The following is a 25,917-nucleotide window of genomic DNA, read 5'->3' as shown; positions in this document are numbered from 1 at the left end:
AAAAATAAAATCAAACATTAAAAACTTTCCTAAACAGGTCTGCTTTCAGATGTCTTCTAAAAGTTAGGTAATCATTTATTTCCTTGACATCTGATGGGAGGGCGTCCCACAGGGCGGGTGCCGCTACCGAGAAGGCCCTCTGCCTGGTTCCCTGTAACCTCACTTCTCGCGGTGAGGGAACCACCAGAAGGCCATCAGCGCTGGACCTCAGTGTCCGGGCTGAATGATGGGGGTGGAGATGCTCCTTCAGGTATACTGGGCCGAGGCTGTTTGTTCTCAAAATGCAGAGATGATCATTTCTCTGTGTTCTGTTTTTAGTTGTTTTCATTCAACAATGTTTTTAAAATGAGCATTTCTCTCTTGTTGGTAGATGAAGATATGCAGTTGTCAAAACCATTCTATAATTACCAACATATACAACATTTTTATGCTGGGTGTCGTCAGAAGCTGGAACGTTTATCAAGGTAATCTCTTAGTAAATAAAGTTTCAAATTACGTCATAGCCTATGGGTTTTCATTATCAGGGAGATAAGCACCAAGGTGTAGGCAAGATTGCTTAAGGCACTCGCTTTCATTTCAAAAATTGCAAAACGTTTGCCTATGGACACTCATTGTTTGCAAAATACTTATATAAACATTACTTCTACAAGCCCTATAACTGCAGTTTTTGTTCTTCCCTTCTCTTATATTGTCGAACTGTAAGCTGTTCTGTCAGGATCTGTTGTAGCATGTAATAAAAATCTATGCCTAATAAAATCCAGCTGCTTCCTATATTCAGGAAAGCTTAAATTGGTTTTAATGGCTTTACAGAAGGAACGTCTGCAGTCAGAGTGAGGAGCCTCAGGCCAGGGGACCAAATACATTCCTCCACTGTGTATGACACTTGGGACTCTTCCTAGCCACATGCCCTCTCCCAGGCTATACCCTTCCCTGACCCTGATTCAAATGCCACTTGAATGTTCTCCTTGACTGAAACGTGTCCTTGAACTCTGAGGATACCTATTGCTTGCCTAGATGGAAGAATAGGGTATGTGTGTGTTTGTGCATAGAAACTAGGCTACTTTACTAAGGTAAAATTTGCATTCATTGTCCCACCCACTTTTTCCTCTGGCCCCACCCACCACTGGCATGCAGCTCCCAGAAGGTTATACAGAAGGGAATATCACTGTCAGGCTGAAAGGTCTCCTACAGAGATCCCTGTACCAATGCATTCAAGTTTTCAAATTTTGTTTCAGATTTCTCGTTCTTTATGAGAGAAATCTAAATTGCACAGTCATTTAATAGAAATGGTAAATATGCTTTCAACATCTGGGAAACAAGTTTTTTTTAAAAAAAAACTTTTTTTTTATTTGTAGAGGCAAATGGAACCCTGATTGTTTGATGATTGATGGATTGATTTCCCAGTTAGGCCATTCTGTAGTGAAGTTGTGGCAGAGAGATGATGGAGGAACAGGAAAATACCCTCCTCCTACATTACATGTAAGTATGATTGGTGAAGATTTTCTAATATTTTAACAAATGGAATACTGTACTTGACTCAGTGTGTTCTGCATTATAGGCACTACTTGATCTCTACTTACTGGAAAATATTGAAGATCTCTACAAGCATGCAACTGTATCCTTTCAAAGACTTAAATATAATGTTGTCTTTAAAATACACCATACAGAGAATAGCCTTTTATTGGCAATTCATGAATGTGAAGAATTTAAGGTGTATGATGAAGAAAACTTATGTTGTCCAAAAGCAAGGAATTGCAAAAAAGAGCAGTATCTGCCATCTCATGGACTTGGAGAATAGCAACCTGAGGGCTGTGCTACAATGTGAAGAACAGAACCGCCAGTCCTATCACCTGTGCATGTATTGCACACCATAACCAAGGATCTCAAATTCCTAAACTAAATCATTATTTAAAAGCTTTACAGTTTTAGCTTTTTCTACTCCCCCCATATAAATTAATTGTATATATTATTTTTGGGACCTCATAATTTTCACATAACCATAAGTATAATCTGTTTCTTGAAATATAACCTTTTTACATAAACTGATTCAATTCTTCTTGGAATAACATTGAGTTGATTCTCTTCCCCCACCCCACCCCCAGCTTTTTATGTTGGACACTTTACTCACTTTTCTCTTACTCTGGTGAGAAACCCTCAGATCTCCCAGACCTCAGTCTGAACCACAGAGGAATTTATAAAGCAAGCACGACATCTTGCTGTGCTGCAAGTGTAGCTCCTTTTAAGTCTTTCTGAGGCTCGGTTCTTTGTTTAGGGGGGAGGTGCAAGTGTTAGTCTTTGTAGTTTCACTTGGCTGCTAATCCTCAGCACAGTGTCATCGGCAATAAATAAGCTTAGTGACCTGGCTTGGTTGCATCAATAAATTTTGTTTGGCTATCAAGGTGATGCAAAATGCACGGACCTCTAGTTGGACACTGTATATAAAATTTAAATATTTGGTAAATCTCATTGTTATAGGCAGCATCCTAATTCTTTAGATATCTCTTAATTTTTTTGCTTCATACACAAAGTTAAGGTTTGTCAGCTACCTATGTCAAGCACTACTTAATTCTAGCATTTTTCTCCATTGTAGTGCAAGTTCTTGTTGTTAAATAATTGCTGCATTCCAAAAAAAAAGTGGGATATTTGTATACGTTAAATAATCCTGTTATGCAGCACTGTATTCTCTCAGTCAGTATGTCTGTTACAAATACATCTACTTTACTTAAGCATAAGGTTATAGTTAAAAGAAGTGTAAGCAAAATGAAAATAACAGCTACTGCTGTTACACAAGGGCTTTCGCTGGAACTCATGCAGTTTTATAACAGGTTCCCTAGCAGTTTGCATGCTTCAACTCAAATAAGTGGTTGAGCAAACAAGAATATACTTGGACTTTGGTTGTTCTCATGCAAATTACCAACATAAGATATTAATTATTGGAGACAAAAAACCAAAGGAAGAAGCTGCAGGAAAGATGGTTTTATGTTGTACAATGTGTCTGTTCTAGCACGTCATAGAAAACAAACTCAAATAATGATTGCCCTTAATATTTATAATTAGACAATTTATTTACTATTGGACATCATGCATTCCTGTCCAAACAAGGCTGATACTTCAGTGGGCTCCTTCCCAACCGCATTTGCAATTCCTATAGGTCTGGTTAACTTAATCCAAGGTTTTTGGTGTTTGGATCACAATGACTTTGAGGTGGGTATATAAAGTGATAATTCATTGGTCTGTCTAGCTCAGTGGCAGTGGCTGTTCGGGATTTCAGACGGGGTCTCTCACGGCCTTAACTGGAGATGTTGAGAATTGAACCTGGGAACTTTTGCATGCAAAGCAGATAGTCTGACACTGAGCTATGGCCCTTCTTCAGTTTAATGGCATACTAATTGAATAAAATTATTATGCTTTTTAGAGCAATGGTTTCTGCATTAGCTCTCTATTCAGGATCATAGTGGGCTGATGCTGCCAGTAGCTTATTGGCTTCACCAGTGTGGGACATGACTATTACCCTGGCAACAGTCCCTTCAGTGTAGATGGGGAAAGAATTAGAAATCATCTGGCTTTGAGCTTTCAGTTCTCAGCATCACTGCACTAGCTATACCAACACTAACACTAACTGACCTGCTTACAATGTCTTGTTTCACTTGCTTTAGTGGGAGCACAACTAACTGGTGGCACTATAGGACAGATCTAGCTGTCCGATAGAATTGGTGTATATGTTGAATTCCATAATTTCATTTCAGTGTAGAAAACTGTTTGGTAGAAAATAGATTGAAAGTGCACGGGAGGTTTCTGAATATTATCTTGGACTCTTGCAGAATTCTCTGACCTATCTGTTTCATCCAGCTACAATCAAATTGCCTTGGCAGCACATAAGGATAATTCAGTTCTTGATGTGTCAAGGAGAGCACAGGCGAGCCCTCCGATACATACAAACAATGAAGCCATCATTGATGAGCAACAGTGAAGTAACACTTCACCTTACTGTCTTGCTGTTTAACAGGTGAAAAAAGTGCAGCGTTTATTATTATTTTTACTCTTTGGGATATCACTGTATTCAAGAAGAAAAATATTCCCCAGCTGATAAGATACCGTATTTTTCGCCCTATAGGACGCACTTTTTCCCCTCCAAAAATGAAGGGGAAATGTGTGAATGTCCTATGGGGCGAATGCAGGCTTTCGCTGAAGCCTGGAGAGCGAGAGGCGTCGGTGCGCACCGACACCTCTCGCTCTCCAGGCTCCAGGAAGCTATCCGCAAGCCTTGCGCGCCCGGGGGAAGTTCCCCCGGGCGTGCAAGGCTTGCAGGTGGTAGCCTGCAGCGCGGAGCACGGGGTGCCCTCCGGAGGACGTCCCGTGCTTCGCGCAGGTGTCCGCAAGCCTTGCGCACCCGGGGGATCTCCCCCCGGGAGCGCACGGCTTGCAGACGGCAGCCTGCAGTGCGGAGCACGGGGCGCCCTCCGGAGGACGTCCCGTGCTTCGCGCAGGTGTCCGCAAGCCTTGCGCGCCCGGGGGAACTCCCCCGGGAGCGCAAGGCTTGTGGGCGGCAGCCTGCAGTACGGAGCACGGGGTGCCCTCCGGAGGACGTCCCGTGCTTTGCGCAGGTGTCCGCAGCCTGCCGCCCGGCGCGTGGGGCGCCCTGAAGCAGAGCGCGCCGAGCAGACATCGGCCAGCCCCACAAGCTCGGGGGACAGCGGGGAGGCGCAGCGCCGCCATCCCACTGTTCCCCGACCTGGTTTTGGGGGGGAAATAAAGGGAAAAATTTTTTCCTTTATTTCCCCCCCAAAAAAGTAGGTGCGTCCTATGGGACGAAAAATACGGTACTAATTTTTATGGTATTGGCGTGCTTTTTAAATAAATAAAATAAAATAATTGCCATGATGGCATGTACTGGATGAACACCTACATCCTTGGCACATCTGTAATACTGGTTTTTAATGCAATTTTCCTGTAGCAGAAATATCTGTCACAACATTAATCTGCTTTTCAAAACTTGATTGCAGTTGTATGGTGGAAGCTTGGAGTGTGCTGCGGCAGCATTCTACTCGGTTAAATGTAGAAGATATGCTTAAACATGTATACGAAACCTGTCAGGGGCTGGGACTGATGGAAGATTTGCTAAAGCTACCATTCACAGAAACTGAACAGGTAATCTTGGGGATGAATAACTTCTGAAAGTACAATTCTACTCCAAAAAGTGATTGGAAATCTCATTGACACTATGTGCATGTGTGTTTGCATAATTAGACCCTTATTGCTCCAGAAAACAAAGCTTAATATTCTAAATCCTTTTTTCCCCTTAGGAGTGTCTGGAGAAGTTCTTGAGGACAAGCGCTGGTGTTAACAATCATGAGTTCCTCTTAGTTCATCATCTTCAGCGTGCCAACTACGTTCCTGCGCTACAGCTGAATCAATCACTGAAAGCTAATCTCATGGTAAGCCTTAATATTTTTTAATTGATTCCATTTATGAATTGCTTCCCTTAAAATCTCAGGTGGGTTGAAGAGTGGTGTGGAATGGCTGAAATTCTGAACCACAGCACTCCATGCCACAGCATTTTGTTTCAGGTCCCATTTATTTAAAGTTAATAGTGATGGAAACACTGAACTAGAGAGGGCATTCTACAACCACTGAAAAGGCCATGTCAGGTCAGCATCAACTACCACCAAGGCCTCACTTGCCACTTTTGGGGCCTGAAATTTTTAATAGGTACTTGGGTCCCAAGCCATTTAGGGCTTTATATGCTAGTGCTAACACCTCAAAATTGTTCTGGTAGCTCACTAATCTCCAGTGCAGTGTTTTCGGGATTGGTGTTAAGTGGTCTCTTCAGAGTGCCCTGCTTGCAGCTATATTCTGCACTAGCTGTATCCTCCAGATTGTCTTCAAGGACAGGCCCACAAAGAGTACATTACAGTAGTGCAATCAGGAGGTTACTAGAGCATAGACAACGGAGACCAGGCTGTCCCAGTCCATGAATATTGGTTGCTGGTGGACCAGCCTAAGCTTGGGCATACTAGCCACAGAAGGCACTTGGGACTCCATTGAGGAGTTTGAATCCAAATTACAAACCTGATCCTTCAGTGGAGCAACTTATCCAAGAACACAGGATGTACACATATCTCGCAGACATGGGAACCACCCACCCACAACACTTCCTCCTCATCAGGACTGGTCCCCATTCACTCCATCAATGTTTCCAGACACCTGACCAACACCTTCACAGCCTCTCCTGGTTCTGATGGAATGGAGAGATGGAGTTGTCTCCAAATCCACAGATGACAGCTCTGATCTAACTGGTCCCCCACCCCTGCAGAGGGAGTCATTCACAGTTAATACAAACCTCATCAGGGTTTGTATTAACATATTTTAAAATTGGGGGTCGTCTTATACACGGAATGTTGCAATTAAATATATAAATAAATACATGCTGCCATCCATATTATTTTCCCCCAGCCTCCCCTCACTGTTGACCTCATGACAAACCCTGGTCTGGTACTCCCCTGCAGCAGCCCCCACATTGTGCTTTCCACCTGGTTCCCTCAGTTGCTCCCTGGCTACCCAGACCCCCCATTCCCCAAGCACACTCACTCAGGCAGATCTGGCAGTCGCAGCTCCTCGCAGTGGCGGAGGAATCCGCTCCGGCTCCTGGGGCGGGATGCACCGCAGGGCCTCTGGAGTCTGCCTGCCTCCTCCCACTCAGCCACCCTACAGCTGGGGGGGGGGGGGAGGCAGCGGGCGGACCGTTTGGGCCAAAGGGGCAGAGTGCAGTTTGCTACCCTGGGTGTTTGAGAGCGGAGCAGAAAAAAGCAAGTTGCAGCATACAAATTCCCTCTTAGAGTTCTTTACCTATGATTCTTGCATTGTGGCGCTGACCAGTTCCCGGCCGTCGGGGACATGCTCTCGTTCCAGCTCAGCTTCCAAGCTCTGCTCCAGTGCTGCCGCCACTCCAGTTCTTATACTCCACATTATAATAATGCTGACTAGCTCCAAAAAATAAAAAAATTACCTACCGTAATTACGATACCAAATATATTGGTAAAGTTGTTCTGTTTGTTGTTTCAGTATACGGTACTAAATATACTGGTATACTGAATATGTAATAAAATATCAAAGTTGTTCTGTTTGGTGTTGAAAATATTTATTTCTTAATTTTGGGCTCAAAAATACATGGGGTCTTATACATGGGGGCATCTTATACACAGAAAAAGACGGTATATTATAACAAGGCAATATTCGCCCCCACCCCCGATCACCATATTCTTTCTAATATCTACTATAGCAAGAAACAGATTTTGATCATGACCTGAAGTATGTCGGGCACATGCTGTATTGAGACACCTCCATGGTTGTTACGCAGCACCTTGACTGGTCCAGACAAGGCAGCATCAATGTGGATATGTGTCCTAGAATGAATTCTTCTAGGACACACTGTAAAGGTTGTTTTACCCTCAATGCTCAAGATAAGCAGAACTGCTTGTATAAAATAGACTGTGGGTATGTGGGGTAGTATTAGTACAGTATTAGTCTTAATACAAGGAGACCTTTTCAGCATCCAGGTTTATCCATGATTATAGTTTGCATGGGATGCAGGTGGCACTGTGGTCTAAACCACTGAGCCTCTTGGGCTTGCTGATCAGAAGGTTGGCGGTTTGAATTCTGCGACTGGGTGAGCTCCGGTTGCTCGGTCCCAACTCCTGCCAACCTAGCAATTCGAAAGTAGATAAATAGGTACCGCTCTGGTGGGAAGGTGAATGGCGTTTCCGTGCGCTGCTCTGGTTTCTCCAGAAGCGGCTTAGTCATGCTGACCACATGACCCGGAAAAACTGTCTGCAGACAAATGCCAGCTCCCTCAACCTGTAAAGTGAGATGAGCAGTGCAACCCCAGAGTTGTCTACAACTGAACTGTCAGGAGTCCTTTACCTTTTTTATATATAGTTTGCATAGTGTACTGTTGATCTATTAATATTGGTCAGAAAAATCTTCCTGTCCAGCTTTAAGAGCCCATGAATAAGCAGTTCTATACAGTTTGACACTGGAACTGCCTCTCCAAACCCTGGGTTTACTATTTCATGTATTTCTGTAAAATATTAACTTAAATTCCTCTTATCACTCCTTTCTTAAACAGAATGATCGCGATCCCCGCTGGCGAGAGAGATCAGTTGCCAGAAATTCCATATTAGACCAGTATGGGAAAGTTCTACCCAGAGTACAAAGGAAGCTTGCTGTAGAGCGAGCCAAGCCTTACCACTTGCCAACTTCACTACGGCGGGAAAGTAAGTATTTTCAGTGTGTTGTGGTGAAACCTTTCAAAACTTGCTTTAAGTATTTAATGTTGTTTTTCCTTTTTTTCCATTCAAGTTTTAAGACCAAAGCCACTGTCAACAGTTGCAAAGAATGTTACTGCAGGAAATGTCATCACAAAAGCAACTTTAATCAATAATGTATTGTCCAAAATTGGAGAGGTGTGGGTGGGAACTGAACAGAAAAACAAGTCATTTCAAAATGATATGTAAGTATTCATTTTGTTGTCATAGGAAATTACTGCATCTTAAGTTGCCCAGTACTAAAATAGGAGTTTCACCACAGCTGTTCATATTTTTCACCTGCTTTCCATTGACCATAATGAATAGCCTGGTGTTGATACTATTACAAAAGTGTTAATTTTTAGGGTAGAAACTTTGACAGATACCAGGGCCCCACCATTACGTAACATACTAAGCAGTGTGCTGCTCTTTTATAATAGTTTTGTATGAAAAGAAGGAAATAAGGTTGAGCCAAAAGAGTTGAAAAGGCAGCAATTCATTGCTTAACCTTTGCTTCCTCACCCAAACGTGAACATAATTACCTGGCTTCTGACTGACTGTGTACTTTATTTATTCCTCTTTCGGAAGACAGTACTTGTGCATATAGTGGTTTTCATGAGCTTGTCACTCTTGTGTTTTCAAATCCTAGAACTGAAGAACAACCACCTACAGTGGATTCTTGCACTGACACAGAGATACCAGATCCATTTGTTGGGACACCAGCAACTAAATCTTTAAGAAAATGCTCCAGGTAAAATTTTTCAATAGGTGTTTGTATCCTTTGGGTGCTTTTCAGTCCTGTTGAAAACATCAGTTGTAACAAGTGGAAATCTGTTTTGACAGTTGCCTTGAATTATATATTTTTTATGTGGGCCTTTTTTAAAATGGAAGTATATTCACAGTGTCCATGCTCAAAAAAGCTTCTTCTTTCTTTTAATTACTAAACTAAAATGACAGGTGAGCTGTGATAATTTATTGATAAAAGCATAAAGCAACTTCAGATTTTAAAATCAGAAAAGCCTAGATGAGTCATAGTGGTAGGGCAGGGATGGCTAAAATATCCTCCTGTTTATGGCAACACCATTTTAAATTTGTATTCTGTTTGTTAATACAACTTAATTCTTAAACGTTTTGAAATGTTTGCAGATTGCTTGACTTGGTGGTCCAGCCTATTCCTCTTGATTCACCTTCCCTTCGAAGCAATCTGCACATGTCGCCAAGAGCTTCTGCATCCTGTATGCTTTCTAGTCCATTGCATTCCAGCCCTCGATGCTCCCTATACAAGAGCAGTAGAAGAGCACCTGAATTAAAGCTCCTAGAAACTCCTCTGGTTGTTAGGGTATGTAGAATTGTGAAGGTTTCATGAACTTGTTTGATGCAGAGGCTGAAGTGCCATGTAATTACTGGGTTCTGCCTCCCATTTTGACATGTTTCCTCCTCTTCTTAGAGAGCTAAAGCTTTGACATCTACATCTTCCTCTGGCTTTCCTGGTTTTACTCCTCAATCTATTTTGAGATCCAGCCTTCGGACTACTCCTTTAGCTACTCCAACTGCATCTCCAGGAAGGTCTATCACACCCCCTCTGCGTGCAAAAGAAACAAAAATATCATTTATGGAAGAAAGCAAAGCTTCAGGATGGACTGCTGGGGTAGGTTGGAAGAAACAGATGCTGGAAAGTAGAACGTTTTGAGCCATATTCAGACAAGTTGATAGTTGTGCAAAGGACCTTAATTTTCTGCTTACCTTTTGGCAAGGTGGGCTTTAGTTAAATCTGGTTTATATATATGCATACATTGTGCATTTTAGGTTCATCTTTGTAAGTCACTTTGAATTTAACTTTTCTGGAATGAAGTATAAATAATAAAACAGCAGCAACAATAATAATAATAATGATGTGGGTGATTGGGTTCATTTCCAGGTCAGCTGACACCCGTGCATTTACTGTCCTATTCCAATGATGACCAAATGTGTAGAGCCAACTCATACAGGCATAAGAGTCCCTTAATATACCATTTGTTACTGAATTTCTTCCTGGAGCTTTAAAACTGCATTTTGTGTACTTTGATGCATGCTAATTCCCAGGCCTATAGCCTCTTTTGCAGTCTTCTATGTTTTCTAAGTTAACATTTTTAATTCAGGAAGCCCACATCATGTTCTCATGGCTGTATCTGCATTCCAGATATGAGGTAAAGGACCCCTAGACGGTTAAGTCCAGTCAAAGGTGACTATGGGATTGCGGCGCTCATTGCGTTTTCAGGCCAACGGAGCTGGCATTTGTCCACAGACAGCTTTTTGGGCCATGTGGCCAGCATGACTAAACTGCTTCTGGCACAACAGAACACCATGACTTGCAATGGCATGTTTTCAAACTGCTAGACTGGCAGGAGCTGGGATAGAGCAATGGGAGCTCACCCTGTTGCGGGGATTCGTGGGTGGCGCTGTGGTCTAAACCACTGAACCTCTTGGGCTTGCCCATCAGAAGGTTGGTGGGTCAAATCACTGCGATGGGGTGAGCTCCTGTTGCTCTGTCCTAGCTGCTGCCAACCTAGCAGTTCGAAAGTATGCCACTGCAAATAGATAAATAGGTACCATTACGGTGGGAAGGTAAACAGCATTTCCATGAGCTCTGGTTTCCGTCATGGTGTTCCATTGTGCCAGAAGCGGTTTAGTCATGCTGGTCACATGACCCAAAAGGCTGTCTGTGGACAAACGCCAGCTCCCTTGGCCTGAAAGTGAGATGAGCGACGCAACCGCATAGTCACCATTGACTGGACTTAACCGTCCAGGAGTCTTTTACCTTTACCATTCCAGAAATGCAAAGCCCTTGTATGTATGTGTGGATTGGTCAATGAATTTTAGTAGCTGGAGCCTGCTTGTTCAAAAATGCACGTCTCCATCTTTAGAAGTAAAAACATCGACTATTTGGATCAGAGAGTTCAGGGTTTGCCTTCTGGATCAAGGCATTGAATGGTCAGAATTTTCTGCTCACTGGGGAAATGGTATTGCTTGTTTTAACTTGGACTGTTTTTTTTAAGATGACAGATAGTAAAACAAAACACAACACAGTTTCATCTGAATGCATTATTGAAGCTCACATGGAAGATATGTGGTCTAAGACTAGAGAAACTCCTGCCTTTTCAATATGCAGTCTTCAGGAAGACTATGAAGAAGCGGGCTTGTCATCAGAATGCGTACCAGGCAATGATTTGAATAAAGCTGAACCTTCCAAAGAAACTAGTTATGGTTCTGTAAAGTCAGATCAAACTACTTCAGATTATCAAGATGCAAAATCGCCAGGTGACAACAGTGATTCCTTCAGAATCTCTCAGCCAGCAGGTTTCTCCCCTGAAGATCTTGTAAACATACAAGGGTCAGCTGAGAGAGAAAGCAGTGAGGCAGTAGCAAGGGATCCTTCGCAAATGGAACAGCAAACATCTACAGATGGAGAACAGTCGGCTGGTATGTGATCTACAGATATGCAAATGAATTAATAAGAAAAAGGGCATGCTGTAACATAGGAGAGATCTATCTAATCCAGCATTGGTTCTCCAACACTGCTAAAATAGATCCTCAAACTCCCAAATAGAGCATGATGGAGATAGCCAAAACACAGCCACCATATTTGGAAACAGTACATCTGGCAGATACTGGAAAGGGGTGTGTGTGGAGAAATTTTCTATGATTCCCTCTAATAGCAAACTCAGGTGGCTGATGACACATCAATTTGGCAAAGAAACAGTGGCTTTATATATTTGGGGGCCATCCAAGGTATGCAGAAGTATAACAGTTTGTGAATCACAAGAAGAGGGTGGGGGTGTGGACTGCCAAACAAGAACCTATGAGATTAAAGATTACTGGTGGCAGTTAAGCTTACAAAGAGGAAATAGAGGCAGCAAAAATTGTGGTTGGTGATAGCCAAGCCAAAATTGTAAGTTCTTGCTACTAAAATCAAGACTTTATTAGTTTTTAGAAATTAGCATGAAGGATGCAACCTGTCTGTTTCTTTATGGGTTCTCCCATTCATAGGACTACCTGAAAGAGAAGGTGAAGACTATGGCTCACTTCCTGAGGATGAAGTATTTGTGATGCATCACTTAAATGCTATTCCTGACACTACGGTCTCTTCTATGCCATCTAATGAAAGGTGAACATGTCAAGTACATCTTTAAAAAACAACAACCCAGATTTAGCATGCTTCATACCTTTTACATTTTTTTGCATTCAGTTTCTTGAGTACTGTGATTATGATATATTTATGATATATTTATTAGTGAAAAAAGGGACACAGCTGGAGCACCATTTCACAGCCTTGATTGTAGTGTTTGTTTTCTGTGACCAACTATCTCCCAAACAGCATGCTGATAGTTGCAAGCTTCTGTTTTGATCCCCTGATAATCTCAGTAGATTGACAAATTGCAGTATCAATTGTTCAGCTTGCTTGCTTGCTTTCTCTCTCTCTACCATATGTTCAGCACATGGGAAGCACTAGACAGAGGGTTTACATAGAACTCTGCACAGAGCTTCCCAAACACAGAGAATAGTATAAATGCAAGTTCAAGGACCTTTGTCCCACCCACCTGTCAATCATATGACATCATAATGGCAATTGGGTCTTTGACCTTAATAAGACTATGAAATTATGATGATTGATATGTGAGTTATCCTATCCACGTGTCCAGGTTTGCCTGTGCATGGTGGGAATAGATAAGGATCTGACCTACTGGGTAAAAAAGGTTTCCTACCCCTACGCTAGTCAGTTCTTTTCATGTCCCACTCTAAGGCAGGAATTGACAATTTGCCACACAGAGGAAAACTTTTTTTTTCTTAGACAGTAGTGTGCATTTCGATTTTGCATAGCAACTGCCCTGAGTGAAGTGTACTCAGAGGAATATGCATAGGATAATATGCACATTAATACTGAGAATGGTTAATCAAACAAACAGGAAAGTAAAACAATGACTTTAGTTAGCCACATCGTCAGAACTGTATAATTTGCATATAACAAAGGGGTAGATTCCAGACTTTTCCACAGAACTGGCTTTGCAGTATCTCTTGCAGTACAGTTCAGTAATAATCGGAATGGTTTAAGGTATTTGTTGACAAAAATGTGTTAGTAGCTTTCATAAAACTCACTTTATTTAAAAACTGTAAGTGAAACTGTCCCTTACTTTCTTCTTATAAAGTCAAACAAATGTCCTAGAGTCCAGCATGCTGCCATTGTTGGAAAACAACCAGCTCCTTGATGAAGCAAGTCCGCAAGCTTTGGAGCCATTAGGAACAGATGCTGAATGTATGTATATTTGAATAATCGAGCAAATTTTCAAATGATCAAATAGACAAGGGAAATAATATTGAAAAGCTTGAAGTTGTGTGACTTGATTCTCACTGTGTACCTTTGATGCATGTGTGCTAAAATCTTCTTAGCCTGGTATATTTACTTTATGTTAAAATAGTAATTTCTGAACTGTTCAAGATACCATTTTTTATTAAATAAAATGTTTAATTATAAGTATATACCTCAAAAACATTTCCTATACTTATTAAGATCTGTGCTTCACATTCTGCAGTGCTGCTGTATAATTTGGTATACTCTACAGTGGGGGAAGTGATAAGCCTCCAAATCCTGTACAAACTTAAAATTAGGCTGTAATTGGAAATCTGGGTATGCTTTTATTTTATTTAAAAAGGACTTAGGAGTCATTCTAAGCTATTAAATTAACTTCGGACTAAAGCACTACTGTCTTATAAGCCAATTAAAGTTGCAGATTGGGATGACCTTTTAGCATATCATACGTTTTCACAAAAGACTAACATATTTTTTTTATAAAAATGGGGATATGCTGGATGATCTCAGACATTGCAAAAGCTGTACCTGGTGACACGTTTTTCCTTTGGATTAGGAGGCACAATTGTGCTAACAAGTATTCACTGACTTTAAATGCACTAATTGCTTATTTAATGGGAGAACAAATATTTATCCAACTGCAAACTTCTGTTGTACACTGGTAGCTTCGTATTGCTGGCTGAGAGGCGCAGTAGCTCAGAAAAACCTCAGTTTTTCTGATTCTGCAAAGCAGAAGTGAGCAGAGATCTAGACATTTCCTTAAATATTATTGGTCTCATCATAATATCTATCACTAAAAAGTTTTAATGTGGAAACAATAAAATAAGAAAAGTAATGAGATGACAATCCTTTTTCAGCTGTCATAAGTATTCCTGATAGTGAAGACATTGTCAGTGTTCATTCCAAAAATGAACTTGAAGAAAGAGAAGCATTAGATGAAGATGGGTCAAAAGAAGCTGAGAGCGAAGAAAATATAGCAGTCCTGCATGAGAAAACACCACTTAATATTGAACCTGCAAGTCAAGAAGTAAATGTAAGGGCTTCATTTAGCACTTCGGAACTTTCTTTGAAATCTGTTTGGAATTATTGGTTTGCCAGTGTAAATACCTTGGATATTTGTAAACTTTCACATGTGGGGCAATGCTTAAGGAAGCAGCTGCAGGAGGAGACAGTTTTTGTCCCAGAGCACCCACAGATGCAGATACTGCTTCCCAGTGACCATTTATTTCTATGCATGCAACTGCTGAAAAACCAATTCCATGTGGCCGTGTTCCTAGAGCTGTACTGTGTGGAGCAATGTACAAATAGCTGAGTACAATGGCTAACTTTAAACCATTTGAATATTCCTCTGAAATTGGAAGAACTCTTTTCATTCATTAAATTTATTGAAATATGTGTATTGGAATTAAATTTATATACTTTTTGTTTTTAGCTTGTTGGTGATGGAACACGTGAAGTACACATCTCAGAAGCTGTAGTTGAGGCACTTCCGTACAATGAGCTATGTCCTTCAAGCAGTCTGAAATATCAGTACAGCGGTGATGCTATGGCGCAGCAAGTCACATGTGAATTACTCAAGAAAGATGCTGGTGAATCTGACTTTACTGGAGGAGATGGAGATCTGCTGATGTCCCAAAACAATTTTACGTTACTATTAGAAGGGGATGAAGAAGCTGAGATAGGAGATTCTAGTGCATTGCATACTTCCCCTCTTAAATCAGCCAGCGAGTTAGAGAGTGCCTGTGAAAATAGTGCTGGAAGTAACAACCCAGAATTCATCACAAATACAGTGTCCACTGTAACTAGTGATCAGATATCACAGAATACTGCTGAGGTGTTGCCTTATGTACCTGAACCTATTCAGATGGCTATTGCTGAGAACCTATTGGATGTAATCAAAGACACAAGAAGTAAAGAATTTTCAAGTGAGGTTGTGGACCAGTCTTTTCATGAAAGCATAAGTAAGAAGGTATTAAGTTCACCACAGGCACCTCTGCAAAATGTTACCGAAATAAGTAAAGATGTAAAACTGAGTCAAGTTGAAGATTCAGTGATGTCTAGCACCAGCACTGTGGAACAGATGGCACAAAATGTAAATGACTTATTACCTGATGGTCAGCCATTGGGACAGATGGATAAACCAGATCTGCTACTACCACCAACTCCAAGGAGAAGTGCTAGGCGGGCAAAAGAAACGTTGAACATTCCCGAAAGCCTTCCCCTTGGTTCTGAACCTCAAGAAAAACAGACAACACAGGTTCCTGCTTTCCCAGTCTTAGATACTAAGGAGACAAAGGAGTGTGACTTAGAAATATCAACAAATGTGCATCCCATCACACAGGAGTTTCAGGCAACCATTGCTACAAGAAGAGGGGTTAGAAAACCAAAAGAGCTTGCATCAGAGCTTCATAAGCATCCAAGTGAACAGCTACCTTCTGCTCGCAGAAGGACTCCTAGAAGCACAAGAAGTTTAGTAGGGGATCAAGAAGGTAGTCAGTTTATCATTGACCATACAATTCAGATGATGGTAAATCCTAAAAGTGCAAGAAAACTGAAAAGCATTGCTTTCCACCTGGCAGAGAACGTGATTTCAGATCAGGAGGTAGAACCTCGTGAAGAGCAGCTGAGTACAAAACCAAGAAGAGGAAGGCCAAGAAAGCATGGTGAACTGAAAGTGATGGCGCAGTCAGAAACTGCAGCTGTGAAGCTGCCATTACCTTCACCAGTTAGAAGGGGCAGACATAGAAAGTCAAGTCTACCAGAAGCCATTTCTGAACATGACATACAGCCAAGTAAACCACAGCTACCTGTATCAACTGAGCAGGAGAGGGCGCGAAGCACAAGTATATCAGAAACTGTTTCTGATCAAGAGACTGGGCTTATTAAACAGTTGCCTGTGCGACGAAGAGGCAGACCAAGAAAGAATCCTTTGAATGTGTCAGCAGATTTGGGACTGGAGTTGTCTCTGTTGTCTCCTCCCCCAACACCTAGTCAATCTTTTGTCACTCCTAGAAGAAATACTAGGAGAGGATCTGTTCAAGAAAAGACTCCAGTCGACACCACAAAGAGGAAATCTGCAAGAATTGCATCCGTGAAAATAGAAAAAACAAATACAAGTATAGAGAAAATGGATGCAGAAGAACATTCTGTACAACCAAGTGAGGCAGAGACTTTAGTAAGGAGTTCTAAAAAGAGGCAGTCCAAGATGACGGCAATCAGAAAGAGAAGCCAGTTACCATCTCTTTCTGAGGAAGCTACGGAGGAGGAGGAACACTTGCCACAAGCAGCTGAGATTGCAGTAGGATTGCATTCCACAGTAATGACCAAACAAAGGCTTAGTGAAACAGGGAAAACTTTGGCACATCGTGGTACTCTTGTGAAAAGGACCAGATACAGCAGAAAGAGTACGAAACAGAGTCCCACCCTGGATACAAATGAGACATTCTGTTTTTCTCCTCCTCTTACAAAACTGACAGAAAAATCTAAAGGTACTTGAAATGTTGCCTTCGGCTGTGTAAGGCTTTTTTGCTTATTTAAAATTGCCTACTATGCATGAATTCCATTGAGGGTAAAACATAACCAGAGCAGGATAAATACTGGGGATTTTTCTTAAAGCAAGACTGCCTATAACCCTGCCCACATTACTGCACGATATCAGTATGCCATCTACTGGGTATGGAGCCTCTACCCCATGGACCTAATTAGGCCTGCTGGGCCTTCCTATTTGGCTCACCAGGCCATTTTAATCAACCCTCACAAACCTGACATAGGCACATATATAGGAATTGTGTACCCAAAAGTTTCACCCAGACTTCTGAGTGCATTTTCAGCATTTTGCATATATGTATTGCCTCATCCATTACAAAAAGACCCAGTTCAAGTGCAGGGGAGACATTAGGATTCATCTGTTCTGTAAAATGTGAAGAGAGCCTTTGAATGAGCTGACTTTCTGCAACAAAACATTCCAAGGCAATAGACCGCAACTAGTGCAATAGGGTGTGGAGCAGCCCTCCATAAGACATTAGTTTTTACTTTGCCTTGTCCGTTTGCAGTCAGCTGCTACACTATTGCTGTAATGACAGCACTGCAGCTTAACTGCCCATTCACTTTAAATCAGGGAGGGCCAGAACCTTATCTCCCCATTGGTCCCAGACCAAATTTGATAGGTGGGTGAGACTGTCAATCATCTGATGTCACTATTTTGCCAGGTGATCCTTTGAAGCAGGAGGGTCAAAGAGGAGCATGGGGCTGCTTGCCAAAGGAATTTCAAATATCACTGCTCCAGTTTTTAGAAGTTCAAGAAGCATTGCTGAGAGAGAGAAGCAGGTTCAATGAAAACTACTTCCCTCTCTAGGAGCAAGGTGCAACTGATGGATGGCGGAAGCATGCCTTCTTAGCAAAGAAACAGTTGGAGCTCACTTTAAGTTCCTGATTGTTCCTTTACCTGTTGTGTGCCTGACATTATGTATGACAGCTGGTTAAGGGAGGTTGGGCGTGGCTTTCCCAAAATGGCCTGGTGGGCCAAGTATGGCCCATGGGCCAGAGGTTTCCCACACCTGCTTTAAATGAAGACCCCACCTCTTTAAATGGAGACCTGCTCCCACCTCCCCTAATGTCCCTGCTATTCTCAGAAAAAGCTGTTCTTTATGACATGTTGGCTACCATGGCATACAAGGTTCAAAGGGTATTTGTGTAACAAAGCCACGCCAGGTGTTCTAAGAAGCTTAAACAAAGAGTAGTTAAATTGTGGGTATATGGAAAGCTCCTCTGCACCCTGCTTTCCGCTTATTCAGGATTGCAGATATAATTGCATGCCTGGAATGCTTAGTTTCAAGTTCAAAAATAAATGCATGCTTTCTGATTCTAGGTGAGAAAGCAGTGACGCCTGTGCAACTCAAAGATTTCAAGGCAGACTTGACTTCTCAGTTTGTCTTCTCGCCCCCTGCTTTGAGATCTAGGAAGAAAAAAGTGTCCAGTATTTCAAGGATTGTGGAAGAGTTGGTAAGTAAAACCTTTGACCCCTTCTCCAAAGATCTGAAGAGAACAAGCCAGCAAATTTCTAGTGAAAGAGCCAGATTCTCCCTTCTGACATGATGTGAGATTGTTTTCCACATGTTTATAATTACAGTGGACCTTTTCAACACCTTTTGCAGCTTGCTAGAACCAGCTTGAGCTGTTGCTTCTTGGGTGTCCAGGGCACTTAATTGGTTTTATTGGTTTTTACTGTTTTTTAAAGTGCTTAATTTTATTTCAGTTTTAAAATGTAATTGAGAAACTGTGGTTCTCCACGATCATGCTGGCTGGGCTGATGGAACAGTGCAACAACATCTAGAGGGCAACTCAAATGACAAGCGAAAACAATATACACATCACCCCTTTGCTATACAGCAAATGACAAATGGTTTAAAAGATTAAAAGATGCCAGCTTTTGCAATATTTAACACACTTAAAGCAAGCTTTCAGGTTCATTGTATAGCATTTGAAGAACTGCTGACAGCAAGCAACACAGGGCAGTTGTGTTGCTTATTTTTTTATCTTTATTAGTCAATATTAGAAATAACGTAGAAAAGCAAGGAGTTTGTATTGATAAATTGGATTATCCAATTTAAGACTGGAAGCCATATATCATTATGGAACCAATGGTCTCTATCCAGCTTGTCTGTGTGGAGGGTCCATACATAGAGGAAAGGAAGCTGGCTTATGAGTGATGGGAGAGGCAAGAAAGATGGGAATAGATTTTGAGTGTGAATGTTTTAAATTACTACTGTATGGCACTGGTTTAGCAGTGTCATTACTAGTGCCTACATGTTCGTATGTGGGCAATAAATTTAAAAAGTAAATAAAAAGGAGATGTCAGAGAAACAGTTTCACTTTGTGCAGGTTTACCACTCTACATTTGTCCTTTAGGAATTACCAGTTAAAGAGGAGAAGGATGCAGTCGCAATAGAAACTTCAGAGAAGCCGAAAGTAAAGAGAAGCAGAGCTACAAGGTCAAAAGCAAAAAAAGCAAGCAAGTATGGGATGATTCTATATACCCCCCCCCAAAAAAATAACTTGTTATTTCAAAAGCAGTCATGTGCAGAAATTATCACAGTAATGCATTTGGCATTTGGTATCATAATAACAAAAAGACATTAATTTGGTCTTCTGTGGCCTTTCAAATCTTGCCAGACTCCCAACTTCCATTATCTTGGCCATGTTGGCTGGAGGTGATTGGAGTAGGGGTCAGCAACATCTAAAGGTGGAGTAGGGGTCAGCAACATCTAAAGGTGCCTCTGTTCCCCATCCATGCCCTAAAGCATAAGAAATACTTTATACCAAGTCAGACCATCAGTTCATCTAGTTCAATATTGACTGGTAGCAGCAATCTAGGTTTCAAACGGGACATTTTTTCCAGCCTTATGTGGAGATGCTCAGGATTGAACATGGGACCATTTGCATGTACAGTTGTATCTCGTTTTGAGTCTGCCCTGTTTAGGGTCCATTTCATCGAACGTCCGTGGCAAACCCGGAAGTACCAGAACGGGTTACTTCCGGTTTTGCTGCTTGTGCACGCGCAGAAGCGCTAAATCTCGCTTTGTGTATGTGCAGAGCAGTGCTTTGTCAAGCATCCCTTTCGTCGAGCTTCCGGGGCTCTGGAACGGATCCCGGACGCAAAAGGAGGTACAACTATACTCTATTATTCTTGTTGGAAGTCGCCCAGAGTGGCTGGGGAGGCCCAGCCAGATGTGCGGGATATAAGTATTAATTAATTACGACTGAGCCTACAGCTAATTATTCAGTCTTCATTCATCTGAACAGAAACATAACTTGTCAGTGTAACCTCTCATTCCTCTTCCTTGCAGAGTCCTAGAGAAAGATAGCAGTTGGTCAACGCCACACATGGAAATTCAATTCATTTCTCCTTTTGGCACGCCAGTAGATGGAGCAAAAAGCAAACAGAAGGAGTCTGTGGATAAAGCAGAAAAGACTGTTCGTAAGACTCTTCATAGGAACGAGAGAATAACTAGCTTTCCAAAGCCAATTGTTCAGAAGAAGAGGCTATAACTGTTTTTAAATATGTGTATTGTACACCAATGCTTGTAAAGTCATCATTGTGTGGAATATTAAGAAAAAATCATTAATTTGGAAGATAATTTATATAAATTATTGTAAAATTTCAGAAAACTAAAGGTCTTCAATAAGTAACTCCATATGGAGTGTGATTTCTTCAGTCAATGCAGGTTTTCTATTTTATAAGACTTCATACATTTATATAATATGTAAATAATCTTATTTTAGGAATGTTAAATAAAAATGTATACATAACAGCGATTATTGTCCACTAGATTTTTGAGAGAGAAAGAAAGAATAAAAGAGGTGTGTGGTGCAAAGAAATTAAAGAGGATTTTAATGATGGCTTGTCACTGTTGGTGCTTCTCTAATGGGAGGCTACTCTTTTTTAACAGTTTGATCTTGCAATGTTTTTGAAAATTAAAATTTGGCAGTTTTAGAATTTATAGAAAATGTTTTGACCTTTTGGGAATTGGTAAAGGGGGTTATCCATTGCATACAAGTTCCTTACTCCTAGTTGAACATGTACCTTATTGAAGTCGGAATGTAAACAATTGTATTGAAGCTGTGCAATATTTTTTTGTATTTGTCTTAACTTGGGAAAGCTGCTCTTCAGTTTATAAAACAAAATCTCACCTCAGATGTTTCATTGTTCTTTCAATTTGCTGCATCAGCAGGAGTCTCTAACATTAGAAATATTTATATGTTCGCATTTACTCACCATGGGACTCAACACTTTCAGGGATTTCACCTCCTTAAATTTGCCCCCAAATTTGATATTTTGAAATGATGCATGTTTTATAGACTTTGTGGTTACTAGAGAAATGCTACCACAATTTTGGTAAAATAAAATGGTCTGGAAATATACATTCTCCTGTAGTGTTTGACCTATATCACTGCAGCACAGAGAAAGTGGAGTCAGGTTGAATCAGATTTGTGGTTCAAATTGAGAGAGAAGCCGAAAGAGGCAAGTACTTTAAATGAAGTTTTACATAGGATGCCCAATATTCAGTTGCCTCTTTTAGAAACAGTACACACTGCAGGCAAATGTGACCTTCTGGAGTTCCTCTTAGAAATAGTGTATCAGGTAACATTCAGGTAATGAGTGGACACATAAATAATTGAGGAACAAAGCAGCAGCAGCTGTATTGGGATCCACTCTACCCTTTTCTTTTTCCAAAACAAGGTCCTGAAGAGAAAACTTGAGCGATGCACTCTGTTTTCTTTCTGAATTCCTTGGAAGAGTTCAAGCGGCAGAAGCATGCCTGGTTCGGACAGTGTGAAAGTGGCAGTACGCGTAAGACCTTTCAGTAAGGTTAGTAGCTTATTTTGTCTTCACTGAAACTATCAGGCCTAAGATCACAATGGGGCAGCTGAGTGCTTGGTGATGGGAGAGGCTGGGGACTATATTTCAGAAAAGAGGAGGAAGTGTGACTTGGTAAGGTGAAGGAGGAGCCCTTCTGGTAATGGTGGCACCTTTTAGAGGGCAAAACATCTGCTATGGAGGGGGTGAAGAGAGGGGAGAGCGATGCTTGGAACAGCTGCCCTGCTGCCAGTCCTTCACACTGGAGAGCCAGTGTGGTGTAGTGGTTAAGAGCGGTAGTCACGTAATCTAGTGAACCAGGTTCGCGTCTCCGCTCCTCCACATGCAGCTGCTGGGTGACCTTGGGCCAGTCACACTTCTCTGAAGTCTCTCAGCCCCACTCACCTCACAGAGTGTTAGTTGTGGGGGAGGAAGGGAAAGGAGAATGTTAGCCGCTTTGAGACTCCTTAAAGGGAGTGAAAGGCGGGGTATCAAATCCAAACTCCTCCTCTTCTTCTTCATACATATTACTGTAAGTCTTTCATGTAGCAAATCAGGCTTGGATCGTGGTATGCCTTTCTCTGGGTGTGGTAGGCATGTCTGGCTAGTTCAGGCAGGTTTGTGAAAATGTCTCTTCGTATGCATGTTAGGCCTTGATAGGTCCTTAAGGTTTCCTATAAAAGTAAGAATCTGGCTGAGGTTGCTTTTCTTACTGTAACAGTAACAGGAGAAGGAACCTTTTTAGAGGTAGGCTGGATCTACACTGATATGTAAAAATGCTGTAAAAAAGAAAAGTGGTATAGCTCTTTGCAGTTTCCCATTGCTGGCGGATTGCTGCTCTACAGTGCCTTCTGGTGTCACATTTTTTATTACGCATTTTTAACGTTAAACTAACCAGTGTAGATTCGCCCTTGGTCTTGGAAACTCTTGTAGCGTAGTCCCTTGATTCCAAAGTTTTCCTGAGGACCCTGAACTCTCCTTCTCTGCCTTTGTGTGTTTGTTTTGTTTTAAAGCCAGTTTAATATTTGCAAGAGGCTGCTGTTACTGCATGGACTGGGTTGGGGTGGGGGAGTAACATGACTTTTTGGGCCACAGTTAATGATCCATTTGGCCCTAGGCCTGATAGTCGTCCACTTCATTCTGCCAGGGCTTCTGTGCTTTCTTAAATGTGTATGACAAGCAAGTGTGTAAACAGCTGCAGCTTTTCCCAATTTGCACCTGTTGTGCACCTGTCAGTCATGCAGCTTTTCAACAGTACAAAGCCAGGCTTTCTAAAACATGGCTAGGCAAACTAAGGCTCTAATCGCTTTCTAAATCTGGCCCGCAGACAGTCCAGGAATCAGCGTGTTTTTACATGCCCTTTTATTTAAAATGCACCTCTGGGTTGTGGGGCCTGCCTAGTGTTTTTACATGAGTAGAATGTGTGCTTTTATTTAAAATGCATCTCTGGGTTATTTGTGGGCCATAGGAATTTGATCATTCCCCCCCCATATAGTCCGGCCCCCCACCAGGTCTGAGGGACAGTGGACTGGCCCCCTGCTGAAAAAGTTTGCTGACCCCTGCTCTCAGTCTCAGCTGTCTGGAGTGAGGTAAACAAACATGGATATTGCCTGGGGGTGGGGCGGGTGGAAGCTGGAAAGAGATGTTTCTGCTGCTGCCAAGCCAATAATCCCTAAACAAAACAACCCTCACAGTTGGTTTCCTCACTTCAGCTGATAGCATGCGTAGTACTGAACCTCTTCAGTTTCCTAGAGCAATTCAGTCTCCTAAAGGTTTGAAAAGAGGAGACAAATGTGACTCACTAATGGAGATACTTCCAGACTGAATACAAATATGAATCTGTCTTGAGGCATTCTGATCAAGGCTTAAGTAAGCATATGAGGGGCAAGAGGGTATGCATGAGCACACTAGCCCTTCCCTACAAAGCCTGGGCAGCTGTTAGCCAGTGTAGACAATGCTGCGTTTAGATGGACCCAATGGTAAGACATCACTTCCTGTGAGCCAGTGTGGTGTAGTGGTTAAGAGCGGTAGTCTCGTAATCTGGTGAACTGGGTTCGATTCCCTGCTCCTCCACATGCAGCTGCTGGGTGACCTTGGGCTAGTCACACTTCTCTGAAGTCTCTCAGCCCCACTCACCTCACAGAGTGTTTGTTGTGGGGGAGGAAGGGAAAGGAGATTGTTAGCCGCTTTGAGACTCCTTAGGGTAGTGATAAAGCAGGATATCAAATCCAAACTCTTCTATATTCCTACCCGTTGCCCACCATCTGTTCAAAGTGACTGTCAGCATGTGGCCTCCAGAGGCTTGTCCGAGAGTGAATTCAGACCTCTGATCCAAGAAATGTTAGCCACTCTTGCAGGGCAACACTTCTACTTTCTCTGCTTTGCATCAGCTTCAATTAATCTTGATTCTCATCAGCAACCAAATCTGGAAGCAGCTTTTCATGGGAGGCAAAGATCCCAAGGTCTTCTCCGGCAGAAATGTCCTTACTGATGTCACCGAAGCATTTCATATTTAACTCTGAATGTCCAAAATCCATTCTTTACTGTTTCTTCCAAGCCTGTGCTCATACATGCTTCTACTCTCCTGGCATGATTACGTTTAAGTTTTAAGCCTTATTCTGAACTCCTGAATAGGTCTCTCATGGATGTCATGGTGTGTGTTTCCCTCCCCACCCCACAACATTTTAATGCAGGCTTTAAGCTTGAACTTCCTCTAAATTGCTCATTTTTTTAGCAGCACTTAAAAGATCGTGAGTATAAGAAACAATCATAATTGCTGCTTAAGCTTGCATTTTCAAGCATGCATAGATCTTATTACAGTCAGTATGTTGTTGTTGTTGTTGTTTAGTCGTTTAGTCGTGTCCGACTCTTCGTGACCCCATGGACCAGAGCACGCCAGGCACCTCTGTCCTCCACTACCTCCCGCAGTTTGGTCAGACTCATGTTTGTGGCTTCGAGAACACTATCCAACCATCTCATCCTCTGTCGCCCCCTTCTCCTTGTGCCCTCCATCTTTCCCAGCATCAGTGTCTTCTCCAGGGAGTCTTCTCTTCTCATGAGGTGGCCAAAGTACTGGAGCCTCAGCTTCACGATCTGTCCTTCCAGTGAGCACTCAGGGCTGATTTCATTAAGAATGGATGCGTTTGATCTTCTTGCAGTCCATGGGACTCTCAGGAGTCTTCTCCAGCACCATAATTCAAAAGCATCAATTCTTCGGCGATCAGCCTTCTTTATGGTCCAGCTCTCACTTCCATACATCACTACTGGGAAAACCATGGCTTTAACTATACGGACCTTTGTTGGCAAGGTGATGTTTCTGCTTTTTAAGATGCTGTCTAGGTTTGTCATTGCTTTTCTCCCAAGAAGCAGGAGTCTTTTAATTTCATGGCTGCTGTCACCATCTGCAGTGATCATGGAGCCCAAGAAAGTAAAATCTCTCACTGCCTCCATTTCTTCCCCTTCTATTTGCCAGGAGGTGATGGGACCAGTGGCCATGATCTTCGTTTTTTTGATGTTGAGCCTCAGACCATATTTTGCGCTCTCCTCTTTCACCCTCATTAAAAGGTTCTTTAATTCCTCCTCACTTTCTGCCATCAGGGTTGTGTCATCTGCATATCTGAGGTTGTTGATATTTCTTCCAGCAATCTTAATTCCAGCTTGGGATTCATCCAGCCCAGCCTTTCGCATGATGTATTCTGCGTATAAATTAAATAAGCAGGGAGACAAAATACAGCCTTGTCGTACGCCTTTCCCAATTTTGAACCAATCAGTTGTTCCATATCCAGTTCTAACTGTAGCTTCTTGTCCCACATAGAGATTTCTCAGGAGACAGATGAGGTGATCAGGCACTCCCATTTCTTTAAGAACTTGCCATAGTTTGCTGTGGTCGACACAGTCAAAGGCTTTTGCATAGT

The 25,917-nt window shown here is 42.0% G+C and overlaps 1 protein-coding gene across 4 annotated transcripts in view; it reads left to right on the top strand.

The window, feature by feature from the left end:
• Positions 1 to 21,340, top strand: part of AHCTF1 (AT-hook containing transcription factor 1) — a 50,440-nt gene extending 29,100 nt beyond the window's left edge. For 2 of the 4 annotated variants that reach the window (XM_053382727.1, XM_053382728.1), the window contains exons 17-36: positions 371 to 464; positions 1,356 to 1,479; positions 1,559 to 1,615; positions 3,058 to 3,204; positions 3,822 to 4,006; positions 5,004 to 5,148; positions 5,304 to 5,435; positions 8,126 to 8,273; positions 8,359 to 8,509; positions 8,953 to 9,054; positions 9,450 to 9,642; positions 9,751 to 9,951; positions 11,339 to 11,762; positions 12,330 to 12,447; positions 13,487 to 13,593; positions 14,505 to 14,680; positions 15,080 to 17,135; positions 18,515 to 18,648; positions 19,555 to 19,661; positions 20,493 to 21,340. In XM_053382727.1, coding sequence (XP_053238702.1) covers positions 371 to 464; positions 1,356 to 1,479; positions 1,559 to 1,615; positions 3,058 to 3,204; positions 3,822 to 4,006; positions 5,004 to 5,148; positions 5,304 to 5,435; positions 8,126 to 8,273; positions 8,359 to 8,509; positions 8,953 to 9,054; positions 9,450 to 9,642; positions 9,751 to 9,951; positions 11,339 to 11,762; positions 12,330 to 12,447; positions 13,487 to 13,593; positions 14,505 to 14,680; positions 15,080 to 17,135; positions 18,515 to 18,648; positions 19,555 to 19,661; positions 20,493 to 20,694 — 5,003 coding nt within the window. In that variant the 3' untranslated portion in view covers positions 20,695 to 21,340. The remainder of the gene's footprint in view (positions 1 to 370; positions 465 to 1,355; positions 1,480 to 1,558; positions 1,616 to 3,057; positions 3,205 to 3,821; positions 4,007 to 5,003; positions 5,149 to 5,303; positions 5,436 to 8,125; positions 8,274 to 8,358; positions 8,510 to 8,952; positions 9,055 to 9,449; positions 9,643 to 9,750; positions 9,952 to 11,338; positions 11,763 to 12,329; positions 12,448 to 13,486; positions 13,594 to 14,504; positions 14,681 to 15,079; positions 17,136 to 18,514; positions 18,649 to 19,554; positions 19,662 to 20,492) is intronic. The other 2 variants (XM_053382729.1, XM_053382730.1) reach the window with 2 other exon arrangements.
• The last annotated feature ends 4,577 nt before the right edge of the window (positions 21,341 to 25,917 follow it).

Source organism: Podarcis raffonei, chromosome 3, assembly GCF_027172205.1.
Source record: "Podarcis raffonei isolate rPodRaf1 chromosome 3, rPodRaf1.pri, whole genome shotgun sequence".
Lineage (NCBI taxonomy): Eukaryota > Metazoa > Chordata > Lepidosauria > Squamata > Lacertidae > Podarcis > Podarcis raffonei.
The sequence above is the reverse complement of the archived record's forward strand: the minus strand, read 5'-3'. Positions and strand labels throughout refer to the sequence as shown.